The sequence below is a fragment of the Cavia porcellus genome, unplaced genomic scaffold (genome assembly GCF_034190915.1).
Source record: "Cavia porcellus strain 051 isolate PalLab524CR breed Dunkin Hartley unplaced genomic scaffold, mCavPor4.1 scaffold_33, whole genome shotgun sequence".
In the NCBI taxonomy this organism is placed as follows: Eukaryota; Metazoa; Chordata; class Mammalia; order Rodentia; family Caviidae; genus Cavia; species Cavia porcellus.
The window spans coordinates 7157052-7181970 of record NW_026947516.1 but is presented as its reverse complement, the minus strand read 5'-3'; the positions used below and the strand labels follow the sequence as shown (position 1 = coordinate 7181970).

The 24919-nt window shown below is 40.2% G+C and overlaps 1 protein-coding gene and 1 non-coding gene across 2 annotated transcripts in view; one reads left to right on the top strand and one right to left on the bottom strand.

The window, feature by feature from the left end:
- LOC106025928 (steryl-sulfatase-like) overlaps positions 1–24919 on the top strand; it is a 117393-nt gene that overhangs the window by 53070 nt on the left and 39404 nt on the right. Inside the window, exon 7 of the mRNA XM_063242748.1 lies at positions 2482–2619. Coding sequence (XP_063098818.1) covers positions 2482–2619 — 138 coding nt within the window. The remainder of the gene's footprint in view (positions 1–2481; positions 2620–24919) is intronic.
- LOC111754802 (small nucleolar RNA U13) lies at positions 903–1004 on the bottom strand. Its single transcript, XR_002789472.1, has one exon. It is a non-coding gene; the product is annotated as a small nucleolar RNA U13 (small nucleolar RNA).

Sequence of the window (24919 nt, the reverse complement as noted above, 5' to 3'; positions counted from 1 at the left end):
CCAGCTCCTGGCATTTGAGGTGGCATCGTGGAACAGGAAGACACCCTGTTCAATGCAGAGAGCCAGATGTCAAGCGACGAATGCCGCATGATCTCATTCATGGGTGCAAGCGAGAAAAGGTGACATCCTCAAAGCTGAGAGCAGTTATGCAGGCTGCCAGGCTGAGACCAAAGAGACTGCAAATCGATTAAGAAATACGAAATTATGCTTAGACGGGCAAAGTGAGACTTGCTGTGTTACTGCTCAGTTAGATGAACACAGCTCTCGACTGCGTCTTGTGTGTTTTTAAAAGAAAAAGCAAGGAGAAAGAGTTTTGAATGGTTTTACCCCTCAAAAATCCCCATATTAATATCTGTAGTGGATAGTATCCATATTCATATATATATATATATATATATATTTTCCCTGGCTTGAACTCTAAACAGTGTATGCAGTACTATGGACAAAATCCTCCTTGCTTTGAACATACCTTGCCATCATTCCTGCTACTTTTGGAAGCAGTTACAGAAGTCCTTTTGCTCTAGCATCTTTACGAGTTGTGATAAAAATATACTGGACTCTGCTGCAAAGTGGCATCCCAGGGAAAGGCGAGCTCATAGAAACATGACACCATGTGCATCCTGACACCCACCGTATTCACCGGAGCTGGCACCGTGTGACTTCTGACACTCCCCCAACATCAAAAGGACCACGAAGGATCAGTGTATGGAATGCATTTAGGACACTGAGGCAGCCAGGACGGCCCACCTAAAGACGTGTGTGGAAGAACTCTTGCAGGCACTGCGTGCTGCGCAAGGTCACTAGAATGATGGGATGAATGTTTTTGAAGGAGGGGGTAGCGTTTGAGGGGGCTTCGTAACCATGTGTCTTTTGCTCTACTCTGTTTGCCTTTTCCCAGTTCAAGTCAGAGGGATAATGCGCTGAACTTGTCGCAAGGCTCAAGGGTGGTACACGTTATGCATGCAAGGTAAACGCCCAATCACCATGCTCAGGAGCAGGAGGACCCCCGATCCATTTTAATTTAAATATTCACTTGACTTTTTTATTTAACTGCATCTCATACCTGTTTCGAAACATCCCATCTACCTCATGAAATGTGTGACTTGTATATAACAATGGATGTAAATAGATATTGGATTCAGAGCCTGCTGTGCCAGTTGAAGTCCAGCTGTATGTACTGTGGTCCTGAACTGCAAACCAGCAGTGTGTAACTGTGTGATCTGGAGGGAAATTCTGTACTGTTCCTCTCTGATTGGGCTATCATTGTCTTCTGTTTAAAGGGCCATTGTGGCTTCTGTTGAGTCTGTTGTGTTTCTCATGAAGTAAAATCTTGTTTTGGCTTTCATTTACTTATTTTTTTATTTTTGCTTTTCTTTAAAAATCAAACAATATTGTTTTGAGCAAAGAGTCTCATCCAGTTGCCAACAGTGACCTTGAACTTGTGAGCTTCCTGTGTTAGCCTCCTGTCTGCTGAGAGTGTAGGCAGGTACCATGACACCTGGTTTCCTAAGGAAAATTGTAAGCATGAATAGAAGTGGAACAGTAGAGTAGTTATTTGTGTGCTTTTCTTCCATATACAGCAGTTGTGGACTCAGGTTGACCTCCTCACTCTCCGCACTCACCTGCCCTGTTCTAGCCTTAGTTCAGAAGAACATCTTTTGACATCATTGTCAGCGACAGCATTTCATCCATGGGTGTGACCAGAGAGCTCTGTGAAATGCTTTTCCTCCTCCTCCTCCTCCTCTTCTCCTCCTCCTCCTCCTCCTCCTCTTCCTCCTCCTCCTCCTTCTTCTTCAAGATCTTTTGTTTTGTTTTGTTTTTTCCTCTTTGTCTTGGCTTGCTAAATCCACCCACTGATCTGTTCAGAGTTTAGCAGTCTGAGTTTTAGAATCTGACTTAACCCTTACTTTCTGTTCCCCTCCTTCCTGTGTCTCTGAACTGGAACAGCTCTCTTCTCTTTTTACAGCACTATTGCTTTTTTGTGTAAAGTAAAACAGCAGCTGTGACTTTAAGGGTTCCTGGGGGTACACACCACAGAACAGGAAACACACCCTATCACCTATGGCAAACAATCAACAGATTGCATGAAATACTGTTGTTGTAATTGCTGTTAGTGTTATGTTGGACCGGCGAGCAGTGTTAGACTAAGGGAGAAGGAGGAGAGAAAAGAAAACAGAAACCATGAGAAATATTGATATTTGTGATGCACAGTTCTAGGTTTGGGTGTCTACTGCAAAATATTGCAAGATGAGGTTCATTCCAAAACAGTTGCAGACATATTTGCTCCTGGGGTGGGTTACTTCTTTGGAACCTCAAAGCCTGGGCCAGCTGGAATGGCCATTCTAAGAACCATGTCATGACAGGTCATTTTCCAATTGTGTTACACTTCAGGGTGCAGAGATACCGCCTTCCTGCCTTGAGGAATGAACTACGCTTCATGATGGTGGAACTTCTCTAAAGTGGTCTGTCTCTCTCTTCCAGGGCAGGTTCTGAATGTCCTGGATGAGCTGGGACTGGCCGACAATACCCTGGTCTACTTCACATCAGACCAGGGAGCCCACGTTGAAGAGGTGACGAGCAAAGGAGAGATGCATGGAGGAAGCAACGGAATTTATAAAGGTGAGACGTGGCCTCGCAGCACAACAGCAGCTGCTTTACTCTCGCTCTTAGAGATTTTCTGTTCTTCTTCCATTTCTTGGTAGCATGTAAGACTTCCTTACACGCCGTGCTGTGCACACCTAGGGGACCAGAGTGAGCTTCTCTGCTCACCTTAAAATCCCATGTTCCATGTCCATTCATGAAATGGTGCTGTGCACCCCTGAACTGCAAATAGCATCTCATATTATGCACCTGGTTAGAACTTGAATGGCCCTCCCCCTCTGTTCGCATCCTGTCTGCCTGCTGTAATAACTCCTAGATCTGAGATGCAAACGTTCAACGTGGCTATCTCCGTTGGTCTAAAATCAAGATAGCAGCAGGAGTCTCTCTCTCTCTCTCTCTCTCTCTCTCTCTCTCTCTCTCTCTCTCTCTCTCTGTGTGTGTGTGTGTGTGTGTGTGTGTGTGTGTGTCTTTTTGAGACAAGGTCTCACTATGCAGTTCAGGCTGACCTAAAGCTCACTTTGAAGCCCAGGCTGGCCTCAAACTTGCAGGGATCCTCTTGCCTCAGCCTCCCGGGTGCTGAGATTACAGGTGTGCACCACAACGCCCCATTGGACTGTGTCCTTTCCAGCGGAAACGATTTCCTGGCCTTTGCCAGTTTACCCGGGCTGTTCTCATTTCTTGACTCACTGACTCTGGTTCCACCTTTAAGGACCACAATTCCATATCTGCAAAGCTCCTCGTAACCTCCTTTTAACCCCCATATCCTGCTCATCACCTTCACTTTTTCTGACCTCTCTCTTATAAAGAGGAACCTTGTGAGTATACTGGTCTCAAGCAGGTAATTCAGAATCATCCCCCACCTCACGATCCACTGATTCACTTTTTACAGTTCATTTTATTAATATGTGTTCATCTTACAAAGTGACCATCACAATCACCCAGGGAATCTGTATCTGGACCTAATAGACCTCAGTTCTTTTCCCATGCTCTTCCCCGCCTTTCTATCTTCCTTCCCCTCAAAGTTTACAAAAGCTTTGTTTTCATTTTCTCCCTTTTTGTTCTCTTTTTAAAATCCCATTTCCCTTCCATCCCTTCCCATTTCCCAACTCTTGTCATCCTCCTATTTGAGTGTTTCTGACTTCACATCTACCCTCCATCTTGTTCCTTGGGGCATCTCACACACAAAAGAAGCAATGAAGTATTTAATCTTGAGTGTCTGGTTTAGTTCATTTAAAGCTATGGCTTCCAAGTGCATCCGTTTACCTTAAAATACCTTGTGTTTGTGCTTCTTTACGGCAGAGCAGTACCCCATCATATATAAACACCACATTTTCTTTTACCCCTTTATCCATCGTTGGGCATGTGGGTTGTTTCCAAGGTTTAGCGATTATACATTGTGCTGCTATAAACATGGTTATGGACACATCACTGTGACAGGATGGTGTTAACCAGAAGAGGGGTGTCAGAGTCAAATGGAAATTCTAGTTCTAGTTTTTTGAAGATTTTCTCTACAGCCTACCTGAACCCACTATAATGTCTGCAGCTAATGCAGAATCTTTCCAAGCATCGCCTACACCATTTCCCTGATGGGCCAGGCATCCTGCTAGTCTTTGGGGCAGGAGAAATGACACCTAGCTTGTGGTTTACACAGGGTGTGCACAATAAAGGTGTCTAACTCTAGAACAGTGGCCCATCTCCCAAAGACACAAAGAAGATGATTAAGAGGACAGGGTTTAGGTCCCCCCAACCACATCTGCAGTGCAGGTGCCTGAACATCTGGAAGGGATGATTCTTTTGCCAGGGAGCGCAGTGAATCATGTGACCAGCCACAGGTATGAGGCACCTTGGTGTTCCTCAGCCCATCGGCTGCCTGAATAAGCCACACAATACCCAAAGCAGAAAAATGTGTGGCTTAACTTTTGCAAGCACAAAGCAAGAAAGTGCAGACAGTGCTTTCGTGTCTCCACCTTCCCGATATTTCACAGCCTCCCAAGGACTCAGAGCTTAAACCCAAAGTTATGCACAGATGGCACATGGGTTGATTTCTTTCATAAGTTTGTGTAAAAAACATTGATGGAGCATCTGCAGTATATGGAGCAAAAAATAAACAAATGTAAGACGTGCTTCCTGCCCACAAGAAAATGGTGGTTAACCGGTGGGCAGCTCGATGGTTATTTGAGACAGATGAGTTTGGGCAGGAAGCCTTGGCAGGAAGCCTTGGAGGAGGCTTTAATAAAGGTGTGTTGATGTCTGTGCAAGATGTGAATGATTCACACATGAAGGAGAGCCTCACTAGACCAAGGGAGTCCAAGAAATGTTCCAGAGAGAGCACGGCTTGGAAGGAACTAGCCATTCACTGTGTGCATATTTTGCATTCTCTCTCTCTCTCTCTCTCTCTCTCTCTCTCCATCCTTCTCCTCCTCCTTCTCCATCTCCTCTTCCTTCTCTATCTCCATCTCCTTCTCCATCTCCATCTCCGTCTCGTTTCTCCTTCTCCATCTCCTTCTTCTCCATCTCCTTCTCCTTCTCCTCCTCCTCCTCCTCCTTCTCTTCCTTCATCTCTTCCTTTTCCTCCTCCATCTCCTCCTCCTCCTTCTTCTTTCTGATTTCTTTATCAGTCCCTCTCGATGGTAACTCTTGGCTTAAGAAGAAGCACCATTCAGCTATTTCTATAGTCTCCTAAGAGTACAGTAAGCCTTCTTCGTAGGGTCTGACACCAAGAGGTAGTGTCCAGTGCAGTCCATTCTCCTGCTGGTCCATGAAACTTTGCACTCACCTTCACATCTCTTTATCTGCATTCTGGAGTCCAAGATATTCTGAGCATCCTTATCCCTGCAGGAACAGTTTCTTAGACCTTTATTTGCCTGACACCTAGCACATAAGTGTTCTCTTTCCTTTGTGACTCCTTGCTAGAAGGCAGGACAGGCAATCAGAATTCTGCATGGCTATGTAGATGGGTTTAATGACAGCAGGACTAACTCCATCTGGCTGTCACTCTTCTATTTACCATCTTATTTTAGAATAGCAAGGCGTGAACCCTTGCATTCTGATAAGACAAGAGGCTTATCTCCAGGTGGCCTGCGTGGATAGAGCTGCTTTGGCTTTATTTTGTAGATGATGAAGAACTCTCTGAAAGTTGGAGTTAGGACCGCATTTCATGCTCCAGTTCACTCATTCATTCATTCTCTTGCCCAGTACTTGTTAGAGTGTAAAATAGCTTAGCAGCCCAGCAGAGGCAGGTACACAAATCACCGTGATAGGCGTGATCAGAAGGGAACACATTACTCAGGAAAGTTCCGTACACGTTGCTGTGAAGGTTCAGGGCAGGGAGAGGTGAGGGCGGCTGGGACCAAGAAAGGATTGCAGGGTGGGGAGGAGACAGCATTGTCATTTTGCTGTGACAGTGGAGACAGGAAGGGAGTGTCACAGGTCTTGAATAGCACCTGGCTGCCTAGCTGTACAATCCTAAAAGCATGTCAGTTTCTGTTCCATGCAAATCATTATTTTGTGGTTACCTTTTTTTTTTTTAAAGCAAAACAGAAAAAAAAGCCAGAAACGATACAGATTTTTTTTAAAAGTAGGAAATTAACACTAGTTAATATATTGCATATTATCTTAGAAGTTGTTCAGGTTACAAGATTTAGGCATGAGAAAAATGACCCAAATTATTATTATTTTGGGGGAAATGCATGGAAAGTGTCAGACATGTTTTTGGTGTGTTTTGCTTGTTTGTTTGTTTGTTTGTTCCTTCCTGGTGTGTCAGAAATGGCAGCGACCTATGGCACTGCTGGAGGTCAGAAGGGCTGCTCTGTTGGAAGCCTTCTTTGTCCAATTTCTTTGAAATTGAGTTGATTTCTGAAAATTGTTGAAACCCAAAGCCCTCAAGGAGAGACACAATCTCCTTCCAGGGCTGGGAAAGCACTGCAGACTTGGAAACGTTACTGCAAACTGACAGACACAACAAGGTGTTTGAGGAGACAAAGAGGAATCAGGCCACTTAATGCCCTGGTCAGAAGAACATCTTTTCTGTGGCAGTAATGACTCCTTGTAGTCAAATCTCTTCACAGAAGATCTGTACTGTTTAAACTCATTGATTTCCCTGTGTTCCTCAATCAAATCTGTTTTGCTAATGAAATCTATGGGCTAATTTAGTGACATTGTGAGGATTAAGCCAACTTTCTGCTGAACACAATGGGCTTTTTCCCTTAAATGCTATGCACATTTCATCTCTGATAGAATCTGTATTTGAAGAAATAACAATTTAATATTATGGAAGCAAGCCAGCTCTGAAAATGCTGTCGCTTTTTTCACAGCATGGTGGCAAGTGTCTATAAACCCAGCACTAGGGAAGCTGAGGCAGGAGGATCATTAGGAGTTTGAGACCAGCCTGGGCTGCAATGTAGGCTCAAAGCCAGCCAGAACTGCATAGTGAGACCCTGTCTTACAAAGATAAAAGAAAAAAGTTGAGTTTAGAATGTGATCATCCTGTTTAGATTTAGATACATTTAGATACAAGTAAATTTTGTCTTTGACAAAAGAATATAGGGGAAAAAAGAAAGAATTGGGAGATAAAATTGGAGATCAAAAATGTATTGTGGCCAGACATGGTAGTGCACACCTGTCATCCCAGCACTTAGGAGGCTGAGGCAGAAGGATCGTTGCAAGTTCGAGACCAACCTAGGCCACAAAACGATCTCAAGGTCAGCCTGAACTGTATAGGGATACTCTGTCTTAAAAAAGAGCAGTAAATAAGGAAATAAATAAGTGTATTGTGGATATAATTCTGATCAATTCTTAGAAATCTTGGTAGTAAGTCCTTCAGGTAGTAGATCCTGGAATAGTTATCCCTGAGGACTTTCTAAAATAAGTTTGGAACGACTTGCCAGCCCGGTAAAACCAGTTGTAAAAGGAATAGCCTGTCTTCCCATTTAAGAATTGAGGACTTCCTGTGGCCATTGGAGCTACTAGTTAATTTAATCTGGTATTCATGTCGCATTGTTCTGCATTTCTTCCAGAACAAGATAACTAATTAAAAAATCACAAATATCCTAGAACTTTTAGCCATCAGTCTGTGACCCCTTCCAGCGCTTAACGGGAAAATTCCATCAGATACTAGAAACTGACCCCACTGAGGTGTCAGGACTCCTCAGGTGTGAAGCGGAGGCTTGCGGTTTCTCTGAAATCCTGAACTCTCTCCGGGAAATTCAGATTAGGGTTCTTTTGGCTTCCAGTCTATCAGGCTAGTTTTAAACCCCCTGGGGTGAGGGACTTAACTGCTGGATTTATGATGTGACCCCTGAATCTACAGTAACCCTGTGGTAGGCATTGACCAGGTGATTGCTGATGACTAGTTTACTTCCTTGTACCTCCTGGTATGAGACATTCTCCCCCTTTTCCCTAAAATACCCTCCTTTAGATGGAACCTTAAATGATTCCCCTAAGGGATTTCCTTCTAGCTTGTCTTTGAAGTCAAATATCCTTTTCACCATTTGTGCTGTGTTCTGATTGGTTGTTTTGCTTTATTCAATATTCTGTTTTGATTGGTTTTACTGTGTTTTGTTTTTGGCTTGAGTTTGCTATTCCTGATGGAATGGACAACTAATGTGAAGATAACAACATATTCTGTGATAGCTATTATTTTCCTGGTATCCTCTTTTGAAGTGCTGTACCAGTTTTGCTGAATTGTTTTGATTGGTTTTGTTCTGTCTTGTTTTGTTGGATTTTACTATATTTAAAATAATAAGTAAATAAATAAGACCCCCTAAGAGTTGGGGCATTATGTAGGAAGAGTACGACTATCTAAAAACAAAATTCAAAATGCCAAATATTCCAAAACCTAAAACATTGTGAACTGAGAGCCATGACACCACAAGAAGAAAACTCCATACCATAAAGCTGTGTTCCATGCCTGATGAGGTACCACCATGTACAAATAAATAAATAAATTGCACAAAAATTCATTTTTTTAATTTAAAAAATACATATAAAAGAGGGAAGATTAAGATGAAAGAGAACATAACAACACAGATCAGACCAGAATAATTTAAGCAACATAGTGTTTCACCACGAGATAACCCGAAATAACAGTAGCTACAGTAGTGTCTCTTTCCTTGAACTATTTGAGTATAACTTCATATACTAAAGTGTCAAACATAACAAGACAGTGTAAAACCATTCAAGTGGGTAAAAGTATTACAGGGTATTTAGAACCAACTAAGAGAAAATGAACAACAGTTTCATATTATCTCCTTGTCTATAAAAAACTTTTGTTTATACTATCACATATAATAAAATCCAATAAGATATAACATGATAAAACTGATGGAGACAGAAGAACAAAAGCTTGGTGGGACTTCAAAACAAGATGATATTAAATCAGCACTAGCTATTATAATGTCTTATTTTCTTCAAAATAGCCGTTCATACCATCACAGACAATAAAATCAAACAGCCCAGAATAAAACCATTCCAACTAATGAATGGAAACATTATAAGGCTTCAAAACAATGTAATGGGGAATCATGATTACCACATACTTTTATGTTCTCTTACCATTTCTTACTATAGGGAAAGTATTCGGTATTTATACATGTGAGTTTGATTTATTTCGCTTATGAGTATGGTCTCAAGCTGTGCCCATTTATTTATAAATACCTCAATGTGATCATTCTTTATAGCTGAGTAATACTCCATTGTATAAAAATACCACAACATTTTTTATCCATTCCTCAGTTGATGGACATGTGGGTTGTTTCCAAGATCTGGCTATTACAAACTGTGCTGCTATAAACATGGGTGCACATACATCACTGTGTATGATGCTTTCAGTTCTTCTGGGAATATGCCTAGAAGTGGAATAGCTGGATCAGATGGGACTTCCGATCCCAGCCTTTATAAATAAATTGCACAACAATTCTTTAGGACATGGGTATGTGGATAAACTACAGAGTCCATCAAAAGATATATACACAGTCCAACACACACGCCAATGGTTCACTGCACTAATAAATGTCTAACAGCCCCTATTATAAGCCCCTCTTGTAATTGTAGAGATCAAATGTAATTTGGTTAATCTCATGATGTCTCAATCAATGTAGTATTAAAAGATTTATTCAAATGTTTCTTTTCCTACTATACACATTATTTTGGCAGACTCTGTGTTTAGAAATTTTATATTTATGCTTGGGTCCCCACCCAAGATGCTACATTTTCTATGTGGAAACAACCAATTGAAAACCCAAAATGCTTCTGTGCCCAAGCATTTTGATCAAGGGTACCAGATTACAATAGACACTCTTTCTCTTCTGCCATGCCTTGGAGCCAGGCCACTGTGGAACAATAGCTCAATAAACTATGCCCCCAAATAAACTCTCCTCTTTAGAGTTATGGATACTGGATATTGCATTTCAGTGGTAAGAAAATAATAAGGCACTCTCCCTAGTCAAGGTGACCTTGAGGAAGTTTCTCCTTCCATCCCTTTTCTTTTGCCTGCAAGCAAATAATACATGTCAGTGATGCAGACACATCAATGCTATAGATGAGTTTTCTGCAGGAATATGGGAGGAAAATCCTGTTTTCCTGAGGATCCAAAGAGTATAGGCTTACTCCACATGCACAGAACTGCTTGTAAAAATTCCCCGGTGCCTGCATTGAAAGCATCTCTCGAGAGGAGGAGCTGGGCAGATCTGGGGTGCCCTCACCGGCCTCTCTGCGTGTCTGGAGGACTCTGGAAAACTCCTCCCAGACTGTTGGAGTCCCCCCAGGATTCCAGGTGCAGTGAAGGGGAGAGGTGGGTTTGAGGCTTCCAAATCAGCCTCCCCATTCCGGTTACATTTGGAGAATTGCTGAACTCCCGACGGGTGGGCCGGCCCACACTATCAGCGGAGCCCAGCCTGTTTTGCGGCCATGCCATTTTGTTTAACTGGCCAACCAAAGCCAACCTGAGTCAGGCCTTAGCCACCAGCTCTACCAACTGTTAGCTCAGTAGCCATGTGTTCCTTTTTAGCACATCAACATGCACAGAAGGAACAAGTTGTATCTCTACTGAATTCTCTTTTCATTCTTCCCTACAGAGCACAATTTAGGCAATATTTTCACAGCACCTATATTGTATGGGCCATTTTAAGCCATTGAGAACTGATTCAAGTCATACAGGAGGAAAGTGTAAGTAGGTTTCATGTAAACACTATGCCTGGGATTTTGGTATCCAAGATGGGGAGAATCCACGAACCAAACCACAAAGAGAGATATGGAGGGAACATTGTATTGTGTTGCTTTTTGTGTGTATGACTTTAAATCTAAATATACTTGGAAAATGTGAAAATGAAAAGGTAATGACATCCCATAAGTAACTGCATAAAGAAGGGAAAACAAATTTATGGGCAAGAGCCCAGAATGCATAGTTAGTGACTACAGAGGTAGCCAATGGTACAGGAAGACAGGAAGGAAACAGAAAGATAACAAGTTGAATGTATTTCCAACAGGTTGAACTGTTGTGAAACAGCCAATAATCCTGGTTTGTCTAGAATTGATGAGTTCCAGTTTCCAAGCTGGGATAGCCCCAGGCATAGTGGGATGAGTTGGACCCCCTATTTATTCGTGAAAGATTCCAGAATATTCCATGGAGAACCTGCATCCCAGAATATTCCATGGAGAACCTGCATTCCAGAATATTCATGCAGAAGTTGCATTCCAGAATATTCCATGGAGAACCTGCATTCCAGGATATTCCACATAGAACCTGCATTCCAGAATATTCCATGTAGAATCTGCATGGAGAACATCCCTGGTGGATGCTGTGGCGTGAGCAAGACCTGCGCTGAGTTTAGTTATTGTCCCCTCCACCTCGCTTCCGGTCACATTCATGGCTGGCTAGCAGACAGCCACATCTCTCCCTGGACAGTGTCTTTTGGCCAAGGAAAGTAGCCTCTCCTAAAGTGGAATTATCTTTCCTATTGGGCAGCCTAAAGACAAGGGATGATCATAAAAGTTACAACTCTCTTTCCTCAAAAAGGGACAGAGGGACTTTCCTGGCTTTAGAGTTTCCTTGGAAATGGCCTCAGGTCAGTGTGGGACCATTGGTGGCAATTAAACCACTGCCTTGGCTCGTTCCTCTTTCTCTACTCCTCTATAAGTGCCCATCCTAAGAGTAAATGCCGAGCTTCCTGAGGCACCTCGGCCTGTGGTGAGTGCTCAGCACACTCTGCCCAAATCTCAGACTGTTCTGGACTCCCCAGGCTTCCGGGTGCAGTGAAGTGGAGCAGTGGGTTGGAGGCCACTACATCTGCCTCCCCATCCCGGCTGCACTTGGAGGTCTGCTGAGCTTCTGACGGATGGGCGGGCCCACACTATCCCCCGAGCCCAGCCAGCCTGTTTTGCTGCCGCGCCTAGCCATCCGTGTGCAGAGGAGGAGCTGGGTGGATCTGGGGTGCCTGCGTCCGCCTCTCTGTGTGTCAGGAGGTCTGTGGATATCTCGGCCCAGACTGTTTGGGTCCCTCGAGGCTTCCAGGTGCAGTGAAGGGGAGAGGTGGGTTTGAGGCCTCTACATCTGCCTCCCCATCCCGGTTGCACTTGGAGAACTGCTGAGCTCCCGACAGGTGGGCGGGCCCACACTATCCTACCCCCCCCAGCCAAGCCTGTTTTGCTGCCACGCCTAGCCATCGGTGTGCAGAGGAGGAGCTGGGCGGATCTGGGGTGCCGGTATCGGCCTCTCTGTGTGTCTGGAGGACTGTGGACATCTCTGCAAGCAGGGAGGGATCACAGGCTCCTGAGGCACCGCGGCCTTTGGTGAGTACCCTAACCCGCTGCGATTGAAGAGCTGTGAAGCTTCCAAGGGGCAGGTAGGTGCACAGTGTCCCTAAGGCCCAGCTGGTCTGGAACTGCGGAGTTCTGAGCAGGTAGAGCAGGGCCATTGGTTCTGCAGGCCCAATGGCTTGGGGTAGCGTGGTGCCAGAGTCTCAGTAGCTGCAAACATAGAAGGGGATTTTCAACAGATCCTGAGGAAGCTTTCAAATAACACTTGAAACACAGAAATATAGGAAAATGACAAAACGAAAGACCAAATTACAACCTCAAACCTCCAGCCCATCTCAAGAAACCCTAGGAGCGATGTATATAGAAGAAAATATATCCCATCCACCTCATATATCAGACGCAATAGCTACTGAAATTGACAAGCAACTCCAGGAAGATTTAAAGAAATTCAAACTCGAAATAATCTCCCAGATAAAAGAAGGAATGATAAAAGAAATGAAAGAGATTCTAAATATATCTAAAGAAACCACAGATAAAAAATTGGAGGAACTAAACAAAAGACAGAATCCTAGACGAGCAATATAAGAAACAAACAGAATACATAATGCAGATGCACAGAGATATACAGGAAATAAAAAACTCCACTGAAAGTTGTAAAAACTGCCTTAATGAAAGTGAAGATAGAATTTCAGACCTTGAAGACAGGATTGCAGCTAGTGAACAGGAAAGGAAAGATCTTTTGAAAATAACAAGGAATCAGGAAACAACAATTCAACAACTGCAAGACGATGCAAAGAAGAATAACATAAGAATGATAGGGATTAATGAAAGAGAGGGAGACAACATGAAGGATGTCAGGAGGATATTTAGAGAAGTAATAGCTGAAAATTTCCCAAGCATGAGATCAGAAACTGACATCAGTATCAGTGAAGCATATAGAACTCCAAACAGTCATAACCAAAATAAAACTACACCCAGACATATAATAATCACCATCCCAGAAATCCAACACAAGAATAGATTATTAAAAGCTGTCAGAGAGAAAAGACAGATCACTTATAAAGGAAAACCTATCAGAATCACAGCAGACTTCTCAGCACAAACGATAAAGTCAAGAAGAGCATGGAGTGAAGTATTCCAGATCCTAAAGCAAAATGATTTCCAACCTAGACTGATATATCCTGCAAAACTATCATTCAAAATAGATGGTGCAATACGATACTTCCATGACAAAGAACAGCTGAAGAACTGCATGAACACCAAACCAACCCTGCAAAAAATATTGAAAGTCAGTTTAGATACACAAAGGAAAAAACCACTAAGCAAAGCAAATAATTAAACAGAACAGAAAGATAAAGATGCAACAGCGGAGAGATAACATTCCTACAATTAACCAGCATTTAACAGTAATAATCATTAATGTAAATGGTCTCAATGCACCAATCAAAAGAAACAGACTAGCAGAATGGATCAAGAAACAAAATCCAACCATATGCTGTTTACAGGAAACCCATCTAACCCAGAAGGATACTCACAGACTGAAAGTCAAAGGATGGAAAACAATTCTTCATGCAGCAGGAATCCAAAAAAGGCAGGAGTAGCCATTCTGTTTGCAGACAACGTGAACTTTAAACCAACAATGACCATAAAGGACAAAAAAAGTCACTACATACTCGTAAGGGGAAAACTCCAAGAGGAAGAGATAACTATCTTAAATATATACGCACCAAACTCCAGAGCACCCAGTTATATAAAACAATTATTAACAGAAATGAAAACTCAAATTATCAGTAACACAATTGTAACAGGAGACCTTAATATACCACTGACACCAAGGGACAGATCAACCAGACAGAAAATGAGCAAAGAAATAACAGAACTGAATCACACCTGTGAACAAATGGGTTTGATAGACATATACAGAATGTTCCACCCAACAACATCAGAATACACATTCTTCTCAGCACTACATGGATCATTTTCTAAAATAGACCATATATTAGCTCACAGAACATATTTAACCAAATGCAAAAGAGTTGAAATCATCCCTTGCATATTATCAGATCATAGCGCTCTGAAATTAGAAATTAATGTTAAAGATACTGCAAAAATTCCGCAAACACATGGAAACTAAATAACACACTCTTGAGTAATCAGTGGGTCACAGAAGAAATTAAACAATACCTAAAAGAAAATGAAAATGCAGATACAACTTACCGGAATCTGTGGGATGCAATGAAAGCCGTCCTGAGAGGAAAATTTATTGCACTGAGTTCCCACATCAGGAAAACAGAACGAATACAAATAAATAACTTGATGCTACACCTCAAACAGCTAGAAAAAGAAGAGCAAGTCAAGCCCAAAGCCAAAAGAAGAGAGGAAATGATAAAAATCAGAGCAGAAATCAATGCAATAGAGACTAAGAAAACAATCCAAAGAATCAACGAATCAAAGAGTTGGTTCTTTGAAAGAATAAATAAAATCGATAAGCCCCTAGCCAACCTTATTTAAAAAAGGTAAGAAAAAGCTCAAATTCATGCAATAAGAAATGAAAAAGGAGAAATCACTACAGACCCAATAGAAATACAGAGGATCATCAACACCTATTTCGAAAACCTCTACTCTCAAAAGTTTGATAACACAGAAGAAATAGACAGATTCTTAGAAGCATATGAAGTACCAAAGCTAGATCAAGAGGATGTAAAACTGTTGAATAACCCAATCTCTGCTAATGAAATTGAAAATGTAATTAAGTCCTTACCCACCAAGAAGAGCCCAGGCCCAGATGGATTCACTGCAGAATTCTACAAGAAATATAAAGAAGACCTAATGCCGACACTCCTCAAACTATTCAATAAAATTGAAAGGGAAGCAATCCTTCCTAAGTCATTCCTGGAAGCAAATATTACTCTAGTACCAAAACCTGAGAAAGACCCAACTATAAAAGAGAACTATAGACCGATCTCCCGAATGAACACAGATGCAAAAATGCTCAATAAAATATTGGCAAATAGGATCCAGCAAATCATCAAGAAGATTATACACCATGACCAAGTGGGATTCATCCCAGGAATGCAAGGATAGTTCAACATATGCAAATCAACAAATGTAATCTACCATATCAATAAAGCCAAAAATAAGAATCACATGATCATTTCTATAGATGCAGAAAAAGCCTTCAATAAGGTCCAACACTTATTCATGATAAGAACTTTTTTTTTTTATTTAAGAGGAAAAAGATAAAAACACAAAACAAACCAAAGCGGTGTAAGGGTACACGTAATACAGAACTACAAAAACAAAACAAAACAAAACAAAACAAAACAAAACAAAATAACAGTAAGAAATCACCTGTTAGTAGATTACATATTATCATCTTGAAAATAGTTGCTCAAATCACAGTATCAAAGAATACAAGGTGGACATTCAGGATAAGAACTTTACAGAGAATTGGAATAAATGGTCTTTACCTCAATATAATAAAGGCCATTTATGACAAACCAACAGCCAGCATCATACTAAATGGCCAAAAATTGAAAGCCTTTACTTTAAAATCGGGCACAAGACAGGGATGTCCTTTATCACCACTCCTATTTAATATAGTACTGGAAGTACTAGCCAGAGCAATTAGGCAAGAAAGAGAAATAAAAGGGGTAAAGATAGGAAAAGAAGAAGTTAAATTATCATTGTTTGCAGATGACATGATACTCTACATAAAAGACCCCCTAAACTCCATTGAAAGACTCTTAGATACAATAAATAAATTCAGTAATGTGGCTGGATACAAAATCAATACTCAGAAATCAATAGCATTCCTATACACGAACAACAAAATTACAGAGAGGGAAATAAGAGAAACTGGACTATTCACATTAGCAAACAAAAAAATGAAATATTTAGGAATTACTCTTACAAAAGAAGTGAAAGACTTATACAGTGAAAATTATAATACACTGAAAAAGGAAATTGAAGATGATCTCAGAAAATGGAAAGACATCCCTTGCTCAAGGATAGGAAGAACAAACATTGTGAAAATGGCCATTCTCCCAAAACTGTTATACAGATTCAATGCAATCCCAATAGAAATACCATCAACATACCTTATAGATCTAGAGAAAGCACTCCTAAATTTCATCTGGAACCAGAAGAGACCTAGAATCGCAAAGGCAATTCTAAGCAGCAAAGACAAAGCAGGAGGCATCACAATCCCTGACTTGAAGTTATACTACAAAGCAACAGTAGTAAAATCAACATGGTATTGGAATCAAAACAGAGCCGAAGATCAGTGGAATAGATTAGAAGATACAACCACAACTACAAACACACTCAACCACCTCATCTTTGATAAAGGAGCCAAGCAGGTTCACTGGAAGAATGACAGTCTCTTTAATAAATGGTGCTGGAAAAACTGGCTCTCCATTTGCCGAAAACTAAAGCTAGTTCCATGTCTATCACCATGTACTAAATTAAAATCTAAATGGGTCAAAGATCTGAATATTAAAACAGAAACACTAAATCTATTGGAAGACAAATTAGGTAGAAACCTTGGAGACATAGGAGTAGGTAAAGAATTCATGAACAGGACTCAAACCGCACGGGAAATACTTCCCAGAATCAGTAACTGGGACCACTTCTTATTAAAAAGTTTCTGCATGTCAAAAGAAATCTCCAGCATAGTGAAAAGAAAACCCACAAACTGGGAAAAGATTTTAGTGAACTCTTTCTCAAACAAGGGCCTCTTGTCTAAAACATATAAAGAATTAAAGAAACTCAGACCTCCAAAATTCAAAGATCCAATCCAAAAATGGGCATCTGAGATGAATATGCAATTCTCAGATGAAGAAATGCAAATGGCAAATAAATACATGAAAAAATGCTCATCATCATTGGTCATTAGAGAAATGCAAATTAAAACCACACTGAGATACCATCTCACTCCTGAAACAATGGCCAGGATCAAGAAAACCAACAACAACAAATGCTGGAGAGGCTGTGGGGAAAAAGGAACTCTCCTGCACTGCTGGTGGGAGTGTAGACTGGTACAGCCCTTGTGGAGATCTGTCTGGAGATTTCTCAAAAAGTTGGGACTGGAAATCCCATTTATTGCAGCTATTCCACTTCTAGGCATATTCCCAGAAGAACTGAAAGCATCATACCACAGTGATATATGTGCACCTATGTTTATAGCAGCACAATTTGTAATCGCCAGATCTTGGAAACAACCCAAGTGTCCATCAACTGAGGAATGGATAAAAAAGATGTTGTATTTCTATACAATGGAGTATTATTCAGCTATAAAGAAGGATCGCATTGAGATATTTATCAATAAATGGGCACAGCTTGAGACCATACTCATAAGTGAAATAAATCAATCTCGCATGTGTGAATACCGAATAGTTTCCCTAATGTAAGTAATGATTCAAATATATAAAAATAAGTGGTAATCATGATTCCCCATTAGGTGGCCTTGAAGCCTTATAAAGGTTTCATTCATTAATTAGAAAGGCTTTATTCTGGGCTTCTTGATATGGAAATATTTGAAGCTAGTGTATATAAAGTTTTATCCAAATATTTCAAGGAAAAAGACAGACAGTATGGTAACTACTATTAAGTCGGGTTATATGGTGGTGAAGTACTAGGTTGCTGAAAAAGTCATGCTTTGACCTCTATTGTTATATTGTTATGTCCTGTTTTATCTCAATCTCCCCCTTATTCTTTTAAAAATATTATTTAGTCATTTATTATGTTTGTCTTAATTAAAGAAAAAATTTAAAAAATTAGGATATATAAATAGTAACTCTTTTTGATTTCCTATTAACTTGTTTTGAAGTCCTGTAATACTCCCACGATCTTGTTTTGACTGATTAGACTCTGTTCCATTCTATATGATAGTATCAAGTTTAAAGACATAGGCAACTACTTTGAAGGCAATAAGATTCACTAAGATACCCATTCTGGTTTGACTGTTGTCTTCTTTGGAAGTCCTGTAATGTTTACAATGCCTAAGTTTTATTGGTCTTTTTCTCTACTGTTTTGTCCAACTTTATAATATCTAATGAGATAGACAATTCTTTTTAAGGAAACAAGAGACATCATTGATAACCATTGTTGATAACCTTGTACTCTGTTCTACACCATGTGCTATGTCTATCCTTGGTTTTGACTGACAGCTTTATTTTGCCATATTTGACTGTATTCTCTCCCCCCAAAAAAGTAATAAGCACTAAGGAGTAATAAAACCCAAAATGTGTAAATTTTGTTGTAAAAAAGAGAGGGGAAAAAAAAGAAAAAAGAAAAAGAGCTCTAACGGATATAACAGCAAGTGTGTTTACGGGTGTTAAATAGCTGACTATATTAATGTTTTTGGATCATTGAACACAGCTGTTTGCAGTCTCCCTGTTTGAATGTCCACCTTGTATTCTTTGATACTGTGATTTGAGCAACTATTTTCAAGATGATAATATGTAATCTACTAACAGGTGATTTCTTACTGTTATGTTTTTTTTTTTTTTTTGTAGTTCTGTATTACGTGTACCCTTACACTGCTTTGTTTTGTTTTGTGTTTTTCTCTTTTTCATCTTAAAAAAAAAAAGAAATCATCTCTCTTCTTTACCTGAACTGTAAATTTCCAAAAGCAGCTGATTGGCTTGAGTCCACATGGCTTGGCTTGTGAGGTACTCCATGGAATCATTGATTGTGGCATCTCTTTGACTCGTAAAGTAACACAGCTTTCAGAGAGCAATTGATATTTTTATTGCGGAAGAAACTAACTGAGAGAGGCTCTAGTGGTCTATTAGAGAGTAGTTCTGTTGCATTTTCTCCTGAAAATGTTGGCAGATGTGTCCAGCAGCTTCCCAAGAAAGGGCAAAGCTTTGGCTGGCATCAGTCAAGAGAGACTCTCAGGGGTATCTGAGAGATTACGGCATCTTTCTTTGTTCATAAGCTCTTGGAGTTCAAGATTATGTGCAGTCAGACTGGGTTCATAGAGCATGCCAGATACTAGATTCCTCAGCCCTCATAACTCCTGTGTTAATTGCTGAGATGAAGATATAAAGATCTAAGGTCTTGCACCCAATTTCAGGGTGTAATAATGAATCACATATACTGGGGTTGTTCTGTAAGATTATGATGGAGCTGAGAAATCCCCATCACCTTAGTAACAATGGAGCCCCCCAAATCTCAAAGCATAATGCAGTCCTCCCGTGTTAATGGTGATGCTGCTCTAAACAAACCTACTTCTCTGCCAGCTAATAAAACATAGCACGTCAAATTATGCGCAGTACTGAATACTTGACAACTAAAAGACCACATCACTTGATTATACATTTATTACAGTGCACTTTCATTATTCTTTCAGAAAGCACTTCTCAGGAAAAGAGAAGGCTCCTGTGAGACAGAAGGGTGTGTTTGTCAGCAGCGCCTTGAGAGCATCTCCTGTCACTTGTTTTTCTCGGTTTCATCAGTCACCCTTTGTTGATTTCTTACCTTATTGTTCTGTTTACTGTGGCGCAGCTGTATCACTCAGCCACACAACCAGGATAGCATGCAGCTGACGGAGCAGTAGTCGGGTAACCTACCCCAGGACCTCATGAAGATGTTTAGAAGGCATTGCTCTGCGGGTGCTGCTGCATTCTTTGGAAACTCAGAGTCTGTTCTCAAGTTTTATGGCTCCCACTGGAAAGAGAAAATATGCATAGCATGGATTGTCATGCATTCTGTAAATATGAACTTGAGAAATACCTTGCAAGCCAAGAGTAGGGAAACATTATCTCTACTGCTGGTGACTGACGGTTTACTGAAATCAGAAGGGCATGTTCTCTGGGCTTTAAGGATTTGTTGAGATGATTGGTTTGGGTGAGAGGCAAAAATTCCAGCAGAGCAAACTACTTGAAAAGTGGAGGTGTTGTGGTTTATGTCAGTGGCCCCCAAGCTTCATGCCTTTGCATTATGCAGTTGTGATTGGTTCATTGTCCAGCGCAGTCTTCAGCCACCAAACTTGCAAACCCAGTCCAACCAGGAGAGAAAGACACAAACCCTAGTGAAGGTACAGCCACATCTACTTTTCTGTAAACCGTTAAACTCAACCTAAGCAACCAGGAAGACCTGAGTTACATGCAACATCATGAAAATCTCATTTTGGGGTTCTGTCAACAATATTCAGAAATGAAATAAACATCAAATAACCACGGATCATGTGTGCAGTTTTCCCAAGCTGTCAGAGAATTGTTTTTACAACTGCCAAGGAAAAAGCAAATATTTTTTAAATCATTTCAGCAGATAATAGGCACCTCCAAGTGCGTGCTACCTCAGGAAAAACATGTTTGAGGCAGCTTGACTGCAAAAGAGAAGTGACCCTGTCACCTGTCACCTCATAGGAGAGGGGCATCATGCTATCATATCTGGCTTATCACTGGTGACATTAATAATCTTGGTCACTTGGCAATGGTACTGTTTTAACCCTTTCTCCATGCTTTCTGAAATTCACCCAGCACAGGAGTGATAGGAGCAGTTGCCTAAATTGTCTGGAGTTCTATGGAATGTTTGTTTCTTCTGTGTCCCAGCTTCTGGGAATCCAGATTCCTTTTTCGCTTAACCACTGTTGCACATCAAATTCCAAGCACTGGGTGTACCCCAAGTGGTCAGGATGTCACCATGTCCATGCTCTCTCTGTGGACAGGACTCTGACACATTTATGCCTTGTCATGTACACACGTAGCTCTGTAGTTATTTCTGGATGCTCCTATGTCTGTGTTAAACTACATATGCATTTGTGAACAGAAAGAAAATTAGCTGTGTGGGCAACCATCCCAGGAGCTGCCACGCCAGCCTTACAAAGTGACTGCAGGTCGCTGGGGCTGGAGGCTGCAAAGGCAGCTGCTTCTTCGTGCTCTGTGCCAGTGTGAGGGTTGGGGGGCTTCATGCAACTTCCCTGAGCAAAGGTAAGGTGTTATCACCCACTATCTGTGTGTGGCTTAGAATCCCCTTAGCATCTAGAATCTCTGGCTGGGTGTGCCATTTCAAGGGCCTCTGTATGAATTCTTGCATGGGTTTATTTGTCTTCAAAGCAGAAGCCCATCAAGCCTTGTCCTATTGCATTCTCTTCCCACAGTCTGCAAGTCTGGAGGGTGGGCAGGATCCCCAGAGGGCACAGCACCTGAGTCCTGCCATGTGTGTCCTGATACAGACATTGCTCATGTCCACGGGTTTCTCTGCATGGTTTCCTTTTAAACAACCATTTTTTTTATTTAAAGAGAAAAACAAAACTAAACGAAGCAAGACAGTAAAAGGTTAGAAGCAACACAGAATTTCAAGAGAAAAAAACATACAGTAAGAGTTCACCAGTTAATAGATCACACATTGTCAACTTACGAACAGCTGTCCAGATTACAAAGTTAAAGCATGCAAAGTGGAGATTAGTACAGTGAGATTGCAGTCAGTTCTGTTCAATGATCCAAGAAAAACTCAGCAATATGGTTCTCTTTCCTACACATTTAACTAAACTTGCAGTTATATCCTTGAGATCAGTTTCCTTCCTCTCTTTTTTACACTAACAGTCGCGCATTTTAGTTTCCATTACTTCCACAGTTTTTTTTTTAACTTTTTCTTTGAAGAGGAAAAGAAAAAAAGATTGAAAAAAGGCCAAAAAACAAAAAACAAAACAAGACAGACCAAAGAAAAACCCAATGTGACAAAGCAAAACAGAGTCATTTAGATTAGGAGGATGGACATAGCATAAAATGAAAATAAATAAATAAATAAAATAAAAATAAAAAATAAAAAAGAAAGGGGGGGATTACTAGGTGATCAACAATGGTTACTATTATGCCTCTTGTTATCCTAAGAAGAGTAGCCTATATCAGCTAGTATAAAAAAATTGAACAAAACTGTACATAAGACCAATAAAACCACATTGGAGAGCTTACAGGATTCCAAAGAAGATAATAGTCAAATAATAACGGGCATCATAGAATATCTGGTTGCCTTCCAAATGGTTGGCTATACCCTCAAACTTGATACTATTAAGCAAAACAGAATATAATAAAATCAGTCAGAACAAGATATGGAGAACACTACAGGGGTTCAAATCAGGTTAATAGGGAAACAAAAAATTACTGTAATCTATCGCACTATTTTTAATTTAATTTTCCCTTAGTTAAAAGATACTAAGAAATAAATTAACTTTTTAAAAAATAGGAAAGAAAAGGGGGGGGGGAGACTGAGATAAAAAAAAAGAACATATCAATATAACAACACTGGTCAGAATCAAAAAATTTAACCATCATTGTGTTTCACACCCAGATAGCTTGACATTAATAGTAGTTACCATACTGACTCTTTCCTTGAAATATTTGAGTCTAACTTCGTATACTATAGCATCAAATTTATCAAGACAGTGTGAGACCGTTCAAGAGAATGAAATTGTTGCAGGGAATTTAGAACCAGCTAGCAGAAACCAAACATCAATTTCTATATTATCTCTTTGTCTATAAAAAACACTTGCTTATACTATCGCATCTATTAAGATATAATAAGGTACCACATGTTAGAACCAATGGAAAAAAATGAACAAAAACTTGATGGGGCTTCAAAACAGGATGATATTAAATCAGCGCTAGCTATTACGCTCTTATTCTCTTCAAAATAGTCATTTGTAGTATCACAGACAATAAAATAAAAATACCCAAATTAAAACCATTCCAGGTAATGAGTGAAAACATTATATGGCTTCAAACCTGTATGACTGGGAATCATGATTACCACATACTTTCTTGTATTCTTATCGTTTCTTACACTAGGGAAACTATTCAGTATTTATACAGGTGAGTTTGATTTATTTCACTTATAAGTATGGTCTCGGGCTGCGTCCATTTATTTATAAATGTCTCAATGTGATCATTCTTTATAGCTGAGTAGTACTTCATTGTATAAAAATACCACAACTTTTTTTATCCATTCCTCAGTTGATGGACACTTAGGTTGTTTCCAACATCTGGCTATTACAAATTGTACTGCTATAAACATGGGTGCAAATATATCACTGTGGTATGATGCTTTCAGTTCTTCTGGGAAAATGCCTAGGAGTGGAATAGCTGGGTCAAATGGTGCTTCCAGTCCCAGGTTTCTGAGAAATCTCCAGACTGACCTCCACAATGGTTGCACCAGTCTACACTCCCACCAACAGTGCAGGAGAGTTCCTTTTTCCCCACAGCCTCTCCAGCATTTGTTGTTGGTGGTTTTCTTGATCTTGGCCATTTTTCAGGAGTGAGATGAAATCTCATTGTGGTTTTAATTTGCATTTCTCTAATGACTAGTGATGCTGAACATTTTTTCATATATTTATTTGCCGTTTGTATTTCTTCATCTGAAAATTGTTTATTCATCTCCAATGCCCATTTTTGGATTGGGTCTTTGAATTTTGGGGGTCTGATTTTTTAAAATTCTTTGTATGTTTTAGACGGAAGTCCTTTGTCTGAGGGACAGTTCACTATGATTTTTTCCCAGTTTGTGGGTTTTCTTTTCACTAAGTTAGAGATTTCTTTTGACGTGCAGAAACTTTTTAATAAGATGTGATCCCAGTTATTGACTCTGGGAAGTATTTCTCGTGCGGTTTGAGTCTTGTTCATGAATTCTCTACCTACCCCTATGTCTTCAAGGTTTTGACCCAATTTGTCTTCCAATAGATTTAGTGTTTCTGTTTTAATATTTAGATCTTTGATCCATTTAGATTTTATTTTAGTATATGGTGACAGGCATGGGTCTAGTTTTAGTTTTCGGCATATGGAGAGCCAGTTTTTCCAACACCATTTATTAAAGAGACTGTCATTCTTCCAGTGAAACTGTTTGGCCCCTTTATCAAAGATGAGGTGGTTGAGTGTGTTTGTAGTTGTGGTTGTATCTTCTAATCTATTCCATTGGTCTTCGGCTCTGTTTTGGTTCCAGTACCATGTTGATATTACTACAGTTGCTTTGTAGTATAACTTCAAGTCAGGGATTGTGATGCCTCCTGCCTTGCCTTTGCTGCTTAGAACTGTCATTGCTATTCTAGGTCTCTTCTGGTTCCAGATGAATTTTAGGATTGATTTCTCGAGATCTATGAGGTATGTTGATGGAATTTTTATCGGGATTGCATTGAATCTGTATAACAGTTTTGGGAGAATGGCCATTTTCACAATATTTATTCTTCCTATCCATGAGCAAGGGATGTCTTTCCATTTCCTGAGATCATCTTCAATTTCATTTTTCAATGTATTATAATTTTCCCTGTATAGGTCTTTCACTTCTTTCGTGAGAGTAATTCCTAAATATTTTATTTTCTTGGTTGCTAGTGTGAAGGGTGTGGCTTCTCTTATTTCTCTCTCTGATTTTGTTGTTAGTATATAAGAATGCTATTGATTTTTGAGTACTGATTTTGTATCCAGCCACATTGCTGAATTTATTTATTATATCTAGGAGTCTTTCAATGGAGTTTTGGGGGTCTTCTATGTAGAGTATCATATCATCTGCAAATAGTGATAATTTAAATTCTTCTTTTCCTATCTTTATTCATTTTATTTTTCTTTCATGT